The sequence below is a fragment of the Megascapheus bottae genome, chromosome 16 (genome assembly GCF_031878675.1).
Source record: "Megascapheus bottae isolate mThoBot1 chromosome 16, mThoBot2.hap1, whole genome shotgun sequence".
Classification (NCBI taxonomy): Eukaryota; Metazoa; Chordata; class Mammalia; order Rodentia; family Geomyidae; genus Megascapheus; species Megascapheus bottae.
This window is the reverse complement of record NC_143524.1, coordinates 22,535,402-22,548,904: the sequence shown is the minus strand read 5'-3', so window position 1 is coordinate 22,548,904 and position 13,503 is coordinate 22,535,402. Positions and strand designations below refer to the sequence as shown.

The following is a 13,503-nucleotide window of genomic DNA, read 5'->3' as shown; positions in this document are numbered from 1 at the left end:
CCAAATACAAATAAATTCAATATATCAGATAACAAAGTGAGATACTGTAACAATATGAGATACCCAAAGGACAGCAAAGGAGATGAGAGACAACATAGTACATTAAGGACAACAATCATTCATTATATGGCTTATGTTTCAATATCCTAGAGATCCTTTCATTTAACGTCCTACTATATGGCCTTATGTATCAAGATTTTGCTCTATTGCAGATCTCTGCTAGTAGAGCCCAATGTTCTTTTTTATTTTTAGCTTCACCCCCTCCCAATAACTCCTCCCATTCCACCCAATTCAAATCCTGCTTGCCAGATAAGCTGATAATCTAAAGGCTAACCAAAAGCAAGGCTCTTCTATGCTAGAAATACTGGTCTTCTGACTCAGAGGAGGCCTTAAACCTGGCACTCCTTATCTCATGTGGAGTCAGCTGGAGATGCGGTGAGGTGTCAAGGACTGCACTGGCAGGTCTCACCAGCTACAAGGTACAAGGGCTTCAGGTTAACTCCACTGTCCTTACCGTCTTCCCACTCCTGCTCCCAGCGAATATCCCTTACCTTCACTCTCAGATATCCTTACTCCAGCAAGCTTTCTCTGATCCATCTCTGAGACCTGGCCCTCGAACATAGCCCCACAGTACTGAATACCTTCCTCTCTGTTCATTTGTCATTGATTTGCCATCTGGCAGGTACTCTGTTTACTGAATGGATGAACAAATGTACATCTGGATAAACGAACAACTACATAGATGTTATACCTTTGTAGAAATCATAGCTGTCTTCCCATTGTACTTTGAGTACTCAGGACATAATAATAATAATAATAATAATAATAATAATAATAATTTGTTAGTAAATGGTTGTCATAAGAAAGATCTTTGCATCTAGTTGCTATTGGTAATTCCTTGACCTGCCTTTCAAAAAGGCAGGAAGCACAGTCCAGTGATTTTTGTGGTAGAAATCAAGGAGGTGGGGGATATGACCAGAAGATGGAGGATATTTCTTGGAATCCAGCTCTTCTCTCTTCAACCACTTTTTGTTTTCGGAATCCTTAACTAGGACTTCAGAAGTTCCCTGAGCTCCCTGACTCTTTCAGCTGTGTATGCACTTTCTAGAAAAGGGCCAGCAGCTTCTCCTATTGGAAGAATCAATCTGGACTTAATGTACAGGCAAGATTGATTTCATATATGTGAAATTTGTTTCTTTTGGAAGAACCAGATTATCTGCACACTCTAGGCCCTAGGCCTGCATTCCCCCTGCAAGTTGGAACTTACTGGGTTGGGGAGGATCCCGTCCCCTTCCAGTCAGCTGTGTGGAACCAGACTTTAGATTTTGCAAATTAAGAGAAGAAGGGGTTTTAAGAGTTCCTCGGGGGCGCAATGGGGCCAGGGTTCCGGCTCTTCTGTTGGAAGCCAGATTCGTTACACTTCTCCGGAACTGGAGAAGGAGGAGATTTTTGCCCAGGAACATCTGTTGCTTGACAAAGAACTTCTTCCCGGTTTCCCAGGGAGCTCTCTCCAGCTTCCAGCCCCAGCTAGTCTGGGGCCCGCCCCTCGCGGGTGAGATCGCGGGGAGGGGCCAAGGGGAAACCCGGGCCCCGGCGCCCACCACCCCGGCCTGGCGACGTGGCTCAGCCGTCCCCGGCCTCCCCCGCCGCCGACTGCACGGCGGCCAATGGGCGCGTGAGCGAGGCCACCGGAGCCTCCCCGAGCCAGCGCGGGGCGCGCCCCTCCCTCCACAGGGTATGGGGCGGGTCCTACCGCGGCCGGGCCCCGCCCCTGTCGGCCCCCGCCCGGCCCCCGCGCTCCGAGCCCCCATTCCCGAGCCGCTGCTCGGGTCGGGTCGCTCCGTGCCTCCTGTTCCTCTGGACGACCGCGATGGCGCGCGGTGGCTGCCGCCTGGGGCTCGCCCTGGGGCTGCTGCTGGCCCTGGCGCTGGTTCCGCGGTTGCTGCGGGCCAAGCCCACCGTGCGCAAGGAACGCGTGGTGCGGCCCGACTCGGAGCTGGGCGAGCGGCCGCCCGAGGACAACCAGAGCTTCCAGTACGATCACGAGGCCTTCCTGGGCAAGGAGGACTCCAAGACCTTCGATCAGCTCACCCCGGACGAGAGCAAGGAGAGGCTGGGGTGAGGCCGCGGCCCGGGCCGCTCGTGGGGGGCGCACGCAGGTGCCTGCGGGGGTCCCCGGCACCGGAGCCGCGCGGGATGTCCGCGCAAAGCGAAAGCGGAAATCGCAGTGTGCGCAGGCCGGGGCCGGGGGCGGGGGGCTGCCGGGCCGGACAAAGTTGTCTGCGGACTCCCCGACCCCCGCCGGAGGAGGTCGGTGCCACACCCAGGCCTGGGTGGCTTCCCGCGGGGAACGTGGCAGCGACCCGCCGCAGCCGAGACGGAGCGGGCCCACCCCCTCCCCGTGGTTGCATCAGAAGGGAGGGGAGAGACATACAAAAGAAGTTTGTCCAGAGAGGCCTTTCAGCGCCGGAGTCTGGCCCACCCTCGCAGTTCCTCGCTTAGCTCCCACGTAGAGAGAGGGATTCCAGACCCTCGTTGAGAAATGCGATACAAGGGGCAGGAGATGAAATGGCTTGATTCCTGGTCCGCGTTCTGGGGGAACCAGGACTAATCGTCCCATAAATCTCTTGTAGGGACTTTAAAAGTCTGGTTGTTAAGAAGGGAGGGGGCATTTGAGTTACGAGATGGGCTGGGGAGGAGTGATGGGGCCAGAGATGGGGACGGGACCCCTTGTGTCAGTTTCCAGCAAATGTCAGTGAGATTCTTAGGTCTTTGGCAACTGGTTGTCAGGGCCAGAGAACTATAACAGTGGAGGTAGTTCTTGAACTTAGCTGTGGAATTGGAACCCAAACCTGGGAAAGTAACAGCACCCACAGCTCCCGGTACACCCTCACTTGGTTCTCCTCTGAGGAGAACTACGGAGACAGTTTGGTTATTGTGCTGGGTTATCCAGAGATCCTTCTGGAGAAACTAGCAGTCAGCAGGGGCCCAGATGAGGCAGGGATGGGGAGAGGGGGGTGGGACGTACTCCACAGTGGCTAGTGAGCGCCAGGGCTTCCAGAACTTGGGTTTTCATGCAGAGGCTCTTCCTGTCTTGCCACAATCACAAAGAACATAGCCACCGTCTGTGCCTGCCAAGGCTACCAAAAGCCAGTGTGTCCAGGTAGGATTGGGAGGATAAAGGATGCCTTTTGTGTAGGTGTACCATCTGCAAGTTGTGATAAAAGGATCTTTGAACTTCAAAGTCACCTCCAAACAAGTAACCTTTTTATTTGACAGGAGAAGTACTTTTTCTTGCTGTTTGGAATTTAACAATAGGGCCATTGACAGAGTCAGTATATTGTATGGCTTTGGGGCACTTGGAGACCAATTGACTGGGTAACCCTGTGGCAACCCTAGGGTGCTTTGTCACTGGAGAGGTAGAGAAGGAGAGGCCTGGGAATGAGGAATTGGGAACTTTAGCTTCTGGTCCCATGGCTTCATTTAATGCCTGCATCTTACTGTTAGGTCAGCCTCATAGTAGGAGCAAAGGCTGAGGCAGTTGGTTTGGGTTTGCCCTTTACGACTTTGGTTTAATTCATTTATGCACGCAACAAACACTGGGCTGACTACTGTGTAGTAGGCATCTGTGTTTGACACCAGACAGATACAAAGATGTGAAGGACAGATGGACACCACACAAAATTGGTGTGTTAGTGGCATGTTAAAACCACAGCCACGCATGCCCAGGAAGAGTCCCTAGGCTTTATGCTGTAGGGGGAAGCTTAGGAGCTTTCCCCGTCACCTAATCAGAGCTTGTAGAATGTTTCAGAGGTTGCCAGTTGTACAAGGGACAGTATGTCAGAAGAAGCAGGCAATTTGTAAAGTTTTGAACTCTGTTCTGGGACAGAAGGGGTGATGGGCCCTTTAAGGAGCAGGAGAGAGGAAAAGGGAGTTGAGAGTGAGGGGTAGGTAAGGGTAGAATGGGAACCATCTTGATAAGGGAGAGATGAGGTGCTATCTTATATGTTGTAGAAATTACTTAATCCCAAATCTTGCAGGGTGGAGATCTGACCTGAGCCACCTGGCATTCGGAATGGGAACTGGGGCAGGGATTGGGGAAAGACAAGGATGAGCAGCAAAAGAAAATGGATGAATACAGACATGTGTGGGACTTTGGCTCAGTATGACAGAGAGGAAGGAGAAGGAAGCAAGGATGATACCTGGGTCTCTGGCCTGAGCCATGTATAGGGAGCTGTACACAACTATCCCTGGGCTAGAAGCTGGGAGGGACTTTTGGAAATGATGGGTCCAGCCTGGAAGGGAAGCTGAATATAAGAAACCACCTTTCTGTCCACTGTCTTCAGAGACCCCTCCAAGCCTGCACTGCTGAAGGAGGAGCATCACTGAATCCAGGCACATTTGTCCATTCTATCTGATTATTTCTAAAAAATGAGACACCTTCAACACCTAGGCATCTGGAGATGCCTTGGCCAGAGGCTTACAAATTACAGACCCATAGAACACATGCAATCTCCAACAGTGCCTTACATACAGTCTTAGAAAAAAAAATATGACCTGCTTGCCAACATTTAAATGATTTCACATACTGAACCCAGATTCCTAGTTTCTCCTCACACCCCGTTAGGTAGCCTTGTCTGGCACCTGACAAGGGATCTCCCATGGAGCTCTCCGCTTAGAGGCCTTGCTCACTTTTGTGACTTGCTGAGTTTGTAGGGTTTTCTATCCTCCCTTTGGCCTAGGTTGCTGTTTGTAAGGAAAGGCACTCCCTCCCCTCCTTTATTCCTCACCGCCTCCCTTGGGAAATCAGTTTACAGATGAGGAAACCGAAGCCCAGAGAGTCAATCACATGTCTGAGGTCACACAGATAAAGTGAGGCAGAGCCAGAACTGGGATTCCAGTGTTCAGATGAAAGCACTCAACTTTCTCTGCATAGCAGCCACCTTTTCCAGTATCTTTCACACTTGGGATAGGTCACATTTGTCCTTCACGTAGTTATTGAGCCCCTACGGTGTGTGCAGCTAACCTATGTCCTGGATCCATATTGGCTGAAAATTAAGTGCTATCCTTTCCTTAAAAGAGGACTATGTAGTCTGATATGGTTAGGTATTTGCTGATTTGCTGTTCCGTGGTAGCTGTGCTATGGGATAAAACCTGCCACAGCTCTGTGTATGTCTAGGGTTGGACAATGCCTGGTGGATGGGCTCAGTACTATTCCTTGTTGAAAGAAATTGCAGTGCCTTGTGGAGAAATTCTGGAGTCAGACCTGAGGACACGTCATGCTTAAGTCTTTCAGCCTCAAGACCTGTCAAATTGTAAAGTAAGGGACACTTTAAAAGCTGTTAGTACTATTCACACCTTCCAGGGAAACAGGTGCTAGCGCTTCCTGAGTTTTTAGGTAGGTGGTTATTGACTGGTGATTCACTCCGCTATCATCACCTTCACCTTGTTTACTTTGTGCCACCCCGGAAAAAGATGAGTTATAGTAGTACTAATTATGAGTTAAGAACTAAGAGATTCATATGGTGTTTCTAATGAACTAAAGATTAACTGTCAATCAGAACTTGTATTGACAAGAAGTTTTTACCACTGAAGTGAATAGAATTCCAGCCCATACAGCAAAACAAAATCATAGTTGGCTTGCATGATCTCATTCCAGGTAAATGGACTAGCTGTAGGGTAAAATTCCTTTAAACATGGTAAGTAGCAAGGGAAACAGCTTGAGATTCCCTACAGGGATTATATTCTTGCTTGGGAACATCTGGTTTGGGCTGGCTGAGGAGACCATGTCGGTGTAAGTGTCTTCACCTTAATTAAGTACAGGGGATCTGTAGTTGCTCAGTTGGTTAAATTTTTGGACTAACTTCCATGATGTTCAAGGCTCTTTTATCCTGTGCTTTGTTGAACAAGATCTGATTTCCTTTGAATTTTAGCTGTGATCCAACATGGTGGAAGTAAAGACAAAAATAAATGACTTACTTGTCTTAGTTTACATGTAATTTCCTATTTTTTTTGCATTGAACTTGAAGCCATAAAAAATATAGAACCTTACTCCAGTTGTACTAAATATTAGCTCTGTGATCTTAGAAAGGTCATTTCATTTCTCTGGGCCTCAGTTTCCATTTGTCTAGGAGTTGGCTTCTGTCAGGAAACACTAACAGGTTTCATCTTTTAGGTCAACACAGTACAAGAACACTGTACTGAATTCTAGGATCACCTCTAAGTTTATCAGGATGAAAGGGCATGACCCATTAACAATATTTGCCACTCTGTGCTGTTTGGGAGTCTGGGGAAAACATGCTGTATTTATTTATTTACTTATTTATTGTGCCATTCCTGAGGCTTGAACTCAGGGCCTGAACATTGTCCTTGGGCTCTCTCAAGACTAGAGCTCTGCCACTTGAGCCACAGCACTACTTCCGCTTGTTTCTATGTATATGGTACCAAGGAATCAAATGTGGGTCTTCGTGCATGTTAAGCAAGCACTCTACCACTAGGCCAAACTCTCAGCCCCAACATGCTATATTTGAAAAAAGATAAAACTTTAGGCTCCCTCCCAGTACCACGTGTCACTGATTCTATGGTAATGTATGCAGTAGATTGTGCAAGGTTGACAGTTTACTAGAGCAAGATCACACAAGCCTTGATAAAAAGCCTTGTGGGTTTTGTTTTTTTAACGACAGGAAGATCGTGGATCGAATTGACAGTGATGGGGATGGCTTTGTCACCAGTGAGGAGCTGAAAGTTTGGATCAAACGGGTGCAGAAAAGATACATCTATGATAATGTCGCTAAAGTCTGGAAGGATTACGATAGGGACAAAGATGATAAAATTTCCTGGGAAGAATACAAACAAGCCACCTATGGCTACTACCTAGGTAAGAGGTGCTGCAGAAGTAATTGCATGGGAGGGACTCAGGTAACAAACTTCTTGCAGGAGACCTCATTGCTCTCTCATTGTGGCCTCCCCCTTTGGAGAGATGTCACAACTCTGAAGTGGAATCTATTGTGTAACATCCTCTGCCTATTGAGGATGTACTGAGCTGCATACTTCAAGTGAAGTCATTCATGGTGGGGGCGGGAGGGTAGTAGACACCACTAGGCCACTTTCCTACTTGAATTTAATCTCAAAGGCACAGAGGAAAAGCAGAAAGGAAGTATCTCTAATTTCAAATCACTACTAAGGATGTCCTTTTGGACCTTGAAGAATAGATTGGTATTTAGAGAGATAGAGAGTTGTAAGTAACAGGTACTGTTGAAGGGGGAGGTATAGCCCTGTACTGTTTGAAAGTGAGATACAGTAGGTTGGGGGAATGAGTATAGGGCAAAAGGCTGGAGTACAGAGCTATGCGGGGGCCTGATAGACACAGGCCTGAGGAGAACCAGTGATGCACACATACAGATTTAGGGAGAATCTCGAAATCCAGGCAAATGTTCAGGGATCCTGTGTATGCTCTAGATCAAAGAATGATATGACGACAATAGTGTTCGGATTTATAGGGCCTTGATTAGGGAATGACTTGGAGATATGAGAGCCATTCTAAAATAGTCTTTTAAAGAACTCAGTATGTCAGGGTCTTCATTCTGATGGGTACAGTCTGGGTGACCTGGAAGGAAGGACCTTCCTCAGTAACACAGTTCTAAGTATTTCTGCATCTATCCTGTAGGCAACCCCACTGAGTTCCAAGATAGTTCCGATCATCACACCTTTAAAAAGATGCTGCCACGTGACGAGAGAAGATTCAAGGCTGCAGACGTTGATGGGGACCTGACAACCACTCGGGAGGAGTTCACTGCCTTTCTGCACCCTGAGGAGTTTGAGCATATGAAAGAAATTGTGGTTTTGGTAAGACCAGTAAAGACCCTGGACTGGGAAAAGTCTAGGTAGAAAGCTATATTTTGTTTTCTTCTTTCAAAAAGATTGGTTTTTTTAAGCTTGAAAGGAATTAGAGAAAGACTGTGAAATCCAGTTTAATGCCTGCCTAGCCAAGAAGCTAGTCAGAACAAACTAGCTGCTGTAAAAATAGCCCCCAACAGAAACCACTTAACATAAAGTCTGTTTCTTACTCTATAAGTCCAGTATAGATGATCCCAGACAGACGGATCTTTTGAACAGCTCCTTATATTCCTTCCATTTATTTATGTTTTGATGGCCCCTCTGTGTTAGAATGCCTGGGAGGTAAAGTTACCAAAACATGTTGTCATAAAGTGTGGACAAAAGAAGGGAATATATGATGCTCAGATTCACTCAGAGCATGTGGCCATCTTGCATTGTTTTCTAGGAAACCCTGGAGGACATCGACAAGAACGGGGATGGGTTTGTGGACCAGGATGAGTACATTGGTGAGTGCTGCTCTGAGGTCACTCAGCTGTTCCTGTGGACAGCATTCCTCTACCCACATGTTGGATACTTTACCCTAGACTTCTGTCAACAGCTGCTACAAATCTGCTGGTGTCGCTTCTGGCACCTCTCTTTGTTTTAGCCCCATCAGCCCTGGTAGAGAACTTCAGGGAAGCGACACAAGGCTTCCTTTAGAGGAGAAGCAGCCAACAAGCTGTCCTACCACTGGGTTGGCCAGCAGCTGGCCCTTTGGCTTTCAGAGCTCCCCTTCATCACACAGCCCTTGATTATCCTTAGAAAATGGAATTGGAGGGCTTTAGATTTCCAGGGAGGCCAGAGCAGACAGTGGGAGGGGGTAGAGTGAACTCACACCATAGGTTGGCCCAGCCTAGAAGCCCTAAGAAGGCATAGCTGTGCCAATAGAACTGTGGATGTTCTGGTGGCTGTGAGGGCTAGCAGCCTGAAAGTCAGGTTTGCACAGACTTAGAGGCCTCTAGAGCCCTTGCTGGTATCATAGAAGAACCAGTGTAAAGAACTGGTGCCAGCAACAAGATCATTCCCATCTGACCCCCACCAACTGCTGTGGCTTGTGGTCTCAACTTCAGGCTATCTGCTTACAACAGCTCTTTCTTCCCTGTCTCCATCAGGAAAAAGCTGGGAAACCATTGAATATGAAAGAGAGATTAGGTCATTTTTTTGTTATACATTTGAGGCAGATAATCACCTGCAAAAGGAAACCTGGGGCTGAGTTTGCCCCTCAGTGTGCGGTTTTGTGGTACATTAGTTTAGCCACCCCATACACAAGGACAGGTAAAGTCTTCACTCATCATTAGAAATTCTATTTGGTTCTGTTGTTGGTAACAGGTAGCTCTCGCTGCAACAATTAAAGTGATCTTGGTGGCATTTTATGGAATGAAGATGCTGACAGTTACCTCCTTGAAGCCTTCCTCTTGTGAGGCACATGTGGGAGGGAAACATTCAGCACCTCTGACAGGTCATGTGACAGTGGTGATAGAATTAGTCTGACAGAAAAGGGCTGACTGATAGAAACAGTGTGGTACTTTTGATTAATAGTCTCTGCTCCTTCTGGTTCCCTGAACTCTGTATTGTAAGGGTATGAGTTGGGTACAAAGCTTTTTAAGAGTCTTTGCATGGAAGAAGCATGTCATTCTGTACACGGGAAAGAGAGGGAGGAAAGGCTTGAAAATCAAATTTGGATGACTTGTAGTTGGAGAGACCCAATTTGACTTGCTGAAATGGCAGTATCTTTTCATTTCTAGGATGGTTTTCTAGTGGCAAGGCCAAGTGAAAGATGGGTAATGGGATGAGAAGGGCATCAGAATTAGGAGCCCTTGGCTTATCCAGTCACCAGCTGTGTGACCCTGAAAGAGTCATGTAATCACTCAGTGTCCTCACCTGTAAAATGAGAATAAATAGTTCCTCTCCTTGCAGGATAGTTTTGGTTAGCTCACTCAAAAACCTTTTGTCAAAATGTACTCATTGCCTGACTTATGTAACTAATTCCTCTGAATGTCACATTTACAATAACAATTTTTGTTCATTTTTTTTAACTGTATTTTCTCTTTTTTTGTCTTTTTTGGTCCTGGGGATCGAATCCAGGATGTTGCACTTGCTAGGCAAGCATTTCACCACTTAGCTATATCCCAGCCCACAATAACAATTTAAAAAAAAAAAAAAAACCCTTTGTCAGAAGCATGGTAACAGTGTGTGAATATCAGGTGTCAGTCTATCTCCTTGTCTTTTAGCCAAGAGTGCTATTTTTTTTTTTTTTGGTCAGTGATGGTTCACCGGGAAACTGAATAACAGCAGCGCCTACTTCATAAACTTGCTAAGGACATCATACGAAAAAGAGTATGGAAAATATCTGACATGTAACCTGGGCTATTGAAAGTGTTCCATGTTGGTCATTGCTGGTTTTTCACCTTTAGTGCCATTCAATCTTTGTGTGATCTTTATTTCCATTTTACAGACTGACTGAGAGCTTAGTCACTGTGTTCAGTAACATAATCAGTCACTAAACTGAGTGAGGAGCTAAGCTTCCTCTTCTGGCTCCTAACCTCAGGTCTTCATAATGGGTCAGTCGTAGCCTTGTACCCAATACATGGCCTCCAGTTGTGACCTAGGTCTCTTAAAGGATTAACACCCTACCAGAAACTCAAGGGTAGTATGGATGTATGTCTATGTATATGTATACATATATATATACACACATATATACATACATACGCATACATGTATGTACGTATATATAAGTAGACTTTCACCTTCCTACTTGTGCTTTGTAACTAAGAACAGCCTTCCCTTCTAGCTGACATGTTTTCCCACGAGGAGAGTGGCCCTGAGCCAGACTGGGTTTTGTCAGAACGAGAGCAGTTCAATGACTTCCGGGATCAGAACAAGGACGGGAAGCTGGACAAGGATGAGATCCGACACTGGATCCTCCCTCAAGATTATGACCATGCACAGGCAGAGGCCAGGCACCTGGTGTATGAGTCAGACAAAAACAAGGTATTCTGCCATTTGTAATCACTGATCGAAAGGAAATAGTTTACATGATTCGTTTCATTTGCCCCGTTGGTGATAGTATTGGCCGGTGGGGCTGTATCCTTGTTAATAACTCTTGCCCTACAGTATAGACCTGGAAACTTTAGCTAATACCATGAAGACCCACAATGAACTCTGCACTTCCATAAGTGGAGCTGGCTGTAGGCTACAAACATAAATGAAGTTGGTGCAGCTAAAACTGAAGAACTACTGACTTTGCTGTGGAGAGGACATGGATGGAAGAATTAAACCTTGCATGTCCTGACACAACCTTAGTCATCCATTCACACAGCAGATGCTTCTCAAACTTCTTTTAGGTACGAGGAAGCCCATCCCACTTGAGATAGGAGAGCTCCTTGGAGCCAGGCAGGTTCAGGCAAGCTCCTTCACTAGAGCCAAGGCCAACACTTCCCCATTGTCAAATAAAGTGGGAATGTGGGTGCAGCCCAGTCATAGAGCATTTGCCTACTGTGTGTCAGGTCCTGGGCTAAATCTCAGAACACTGGAATAGATGATGGTGGGTGGGTAGAACAGATAAAAATCTATAAGTAAGGTTAAGACAAACATTTTTACCTCATCCTACCTAGCAATTGCCCAACAAGTCCCAAGGGTGTGGATGAGGTTATTGAGTTTGGTCCTCAAGAGCAGTGGGGTTTCTCAGGGTTGTTTTGGGAACACTTGCACTGCGATATAAATGGATTCCAGCTTCTGAATCACCCAGCTACTGAGCCACGACACTTTAATACAGCTTTTACAGCAAGAAGTTACTCCATTTTGGAGGTTTGCCGCATGCAACAGTAGATGAAAGAGGTGCCTAGAAACTTTTAAATTATTAGATATCCTACTTAAAATCTCTATATATTTTTGGGGTGGGGTCATGGGGCTTGAACTTGGCCTGGGTGCTGTCCCTGAGCCCTTCAGCTCAAGACTACTGCCCTACCCTTGAGCTAAACCCCACTTACCATTTTCTAGAGGTTAACTGGAGATAAGAGTCTCAGGTCTTTTTGTGCCCTGGCTGTCTTTGAACCTTGATCCTCAGATTTCAGCCTCCTGAGTAGCTAGGATTACAGGTATGAGCCATCGTGCCTGGCCCTACTTAAAATATTTTAAACTCAAGGCTATAACAAATGTTTCACTGAACAACAGATTCATGCTTACCAATCCTCCTATGATGGCTCTTCCCTTTCTCCACAGGATGAGAAGCTAACAAAAGAGGAAATATTGGACAACTGGAACATGTTTGTTGGAAGTCAAGCTACGAATTATGGGGAGGATCTCACAAAAAATCACGATGAACTTTGATAGACATTTGTGGTAATGAGGCAGACTGTCTATAAAGTCTCCTCTTACTGTCTTGACTGGTTGCTACTTTGATCTGATTTACAGCAGTTGTGTCCCTAAACAAGCATTATACCTCAGATTGGGGTAAAAAATAATTTTTCACTCCATATTTACTGGAAAGTGATCCTCACTATTTTTTTCAGTAAGATTTCTAAAAACACAATAGTGTCTTAGCAAATTACAGTTCTTCAAGGGGATATATTGCTACAGCATGACATCAAAAGAGTTGTTTCTTTTTTCCCCCGCCTCTACTAAATGTAAGTAAAAGAGGAATGAAACTTGAAAAGTTCTACTACTCTGAAGTTTGGTAGGGTGGTGGGGTGGGGTAGCATAGGGGTGGTGACTGCTGTGTATTTGAGCTATCAGATTTTTTTTAAAGTATTTACCACTGTTAAACTGTCAGTGGAATTTCCTTCGGCTTATTTCAGAACAAGTCTTAAGATTTCTGATTCTTAACCTATTTTCAGCCATTACTATAAGTGGCATTTAAGTCTCTGCATTTTTGTGTAGGTGCATAATTAATCCACTTCTTTGTTTGTTTTTATAAAAAGCAATCAAAAAAGATAATGTGAACAAGGAAGGAATCTTAGCGGTAGGAAAATGATGGAAGTCAGGCATTTGACAAATTGTACCAACGTGGAGAACCCGTTAAATATTCTTGAGAAGATTTTCTTGACATGGAAGTGAGGTAGGCCTGATCTTTGAATTAGTGGCTAGAAATATTACCTATTTCCTCCATGATCCTGAACTGAAATGAAGTTGTGAGCTATCAGGGGATTCTTCCAGCAACCCCACATCCTAGGCTTCACCCCAGGATGGCCTACACCATGCAAGTGGGACACAGTGATGCTCTGGGCCATTGACTACGTGGCAGAAACAATGATAAGTTGGAAGCAATGGAATAAAGGATTACTCTGAGGATTTTCTTCTGTGTCCTGTGGTGTTTGACCTCACTGATACTGCTCCTCACAGCATTTTCATAAGAATTAAACAGGGATGAGCTGTGATGAGTATGATTATAAAAAGATCTGGCTCCTAACGCATTTACTAGGATGTTTGGAATATAATCTATATTTTCTCCTTCATATATGCTTATCATTCTTTTTCTATGTAGTTAGAGTATCTACAAGTTGTTTTTTATTTATGTGTCTTGGTGGTCGGTGGTCCAGGGGTTTGACCTTGATATCATATGATTGCTAGGCAAGTGCTCAACTACTTGTTCCACACCTCCAGCCTTTTCTGCATTTTTAGGTCTTA

General features: G+C 45.7%; 1 protein-coding gene across 1 annotated transcript; it reads left to right on the top strand.

Annotated features, from left to right (window-relative positions):
- The first annotated feature begins 1,796 nt into the window (after window positions 1-1,796).
- On the top strand, window positions 1,797-13,171 carry Rcn1 (reticulocalbin 1). The gene is made up of 6 exons (XM_090347943.1): window positions 1,797-2,118; window positions 6,684-6,877; window positions 7,667-7,845; window positions 8,282-8,342; window positions 10,670-10,869; window positions 12,100-13,171. Exons 1-6 carry the CDS (start codon window positions 1,871-1,873, stop codon window positions 12,205-12,207), a joined length of 990 nt encoding a protein of 329 aa, XP_090204069.1. The 5' UTR covers window positions 1,797-1,870; the 3' UTR covers window positions 12,208-13,171.
- Window positions 13,172-13,503: the final 332 nt, after the last annotated feature.

What these genes read in the sequence shown, in the direction of transcription:
- Rcn1 (XM_090347943.1), top strand. Translation starts at nt 1,871, where the DNA reads ATGGCGCGCGGTGGCTGCCGCCTGGGGCTCGCCCTGGGGCTGCTGCTG. An exon ending in GGACCAGGATGAGTACATTG is followed by an intron (nt 8,343 to 10,669) that starts GTGAGTGCTGCT and finishes CTTCCCTTCTAG; the next exon opens with CTGACATGTTTTCCCACGAG. An exon ending in ATGAGTCAGACAAAAACAAG is followed by an intron (nt 10,870 to 12,099) that starts GTATTCTGCCAT and finishes CTTTCTCCACAG; the next exon opens with GATGAGAAGCTAACAAAAGA.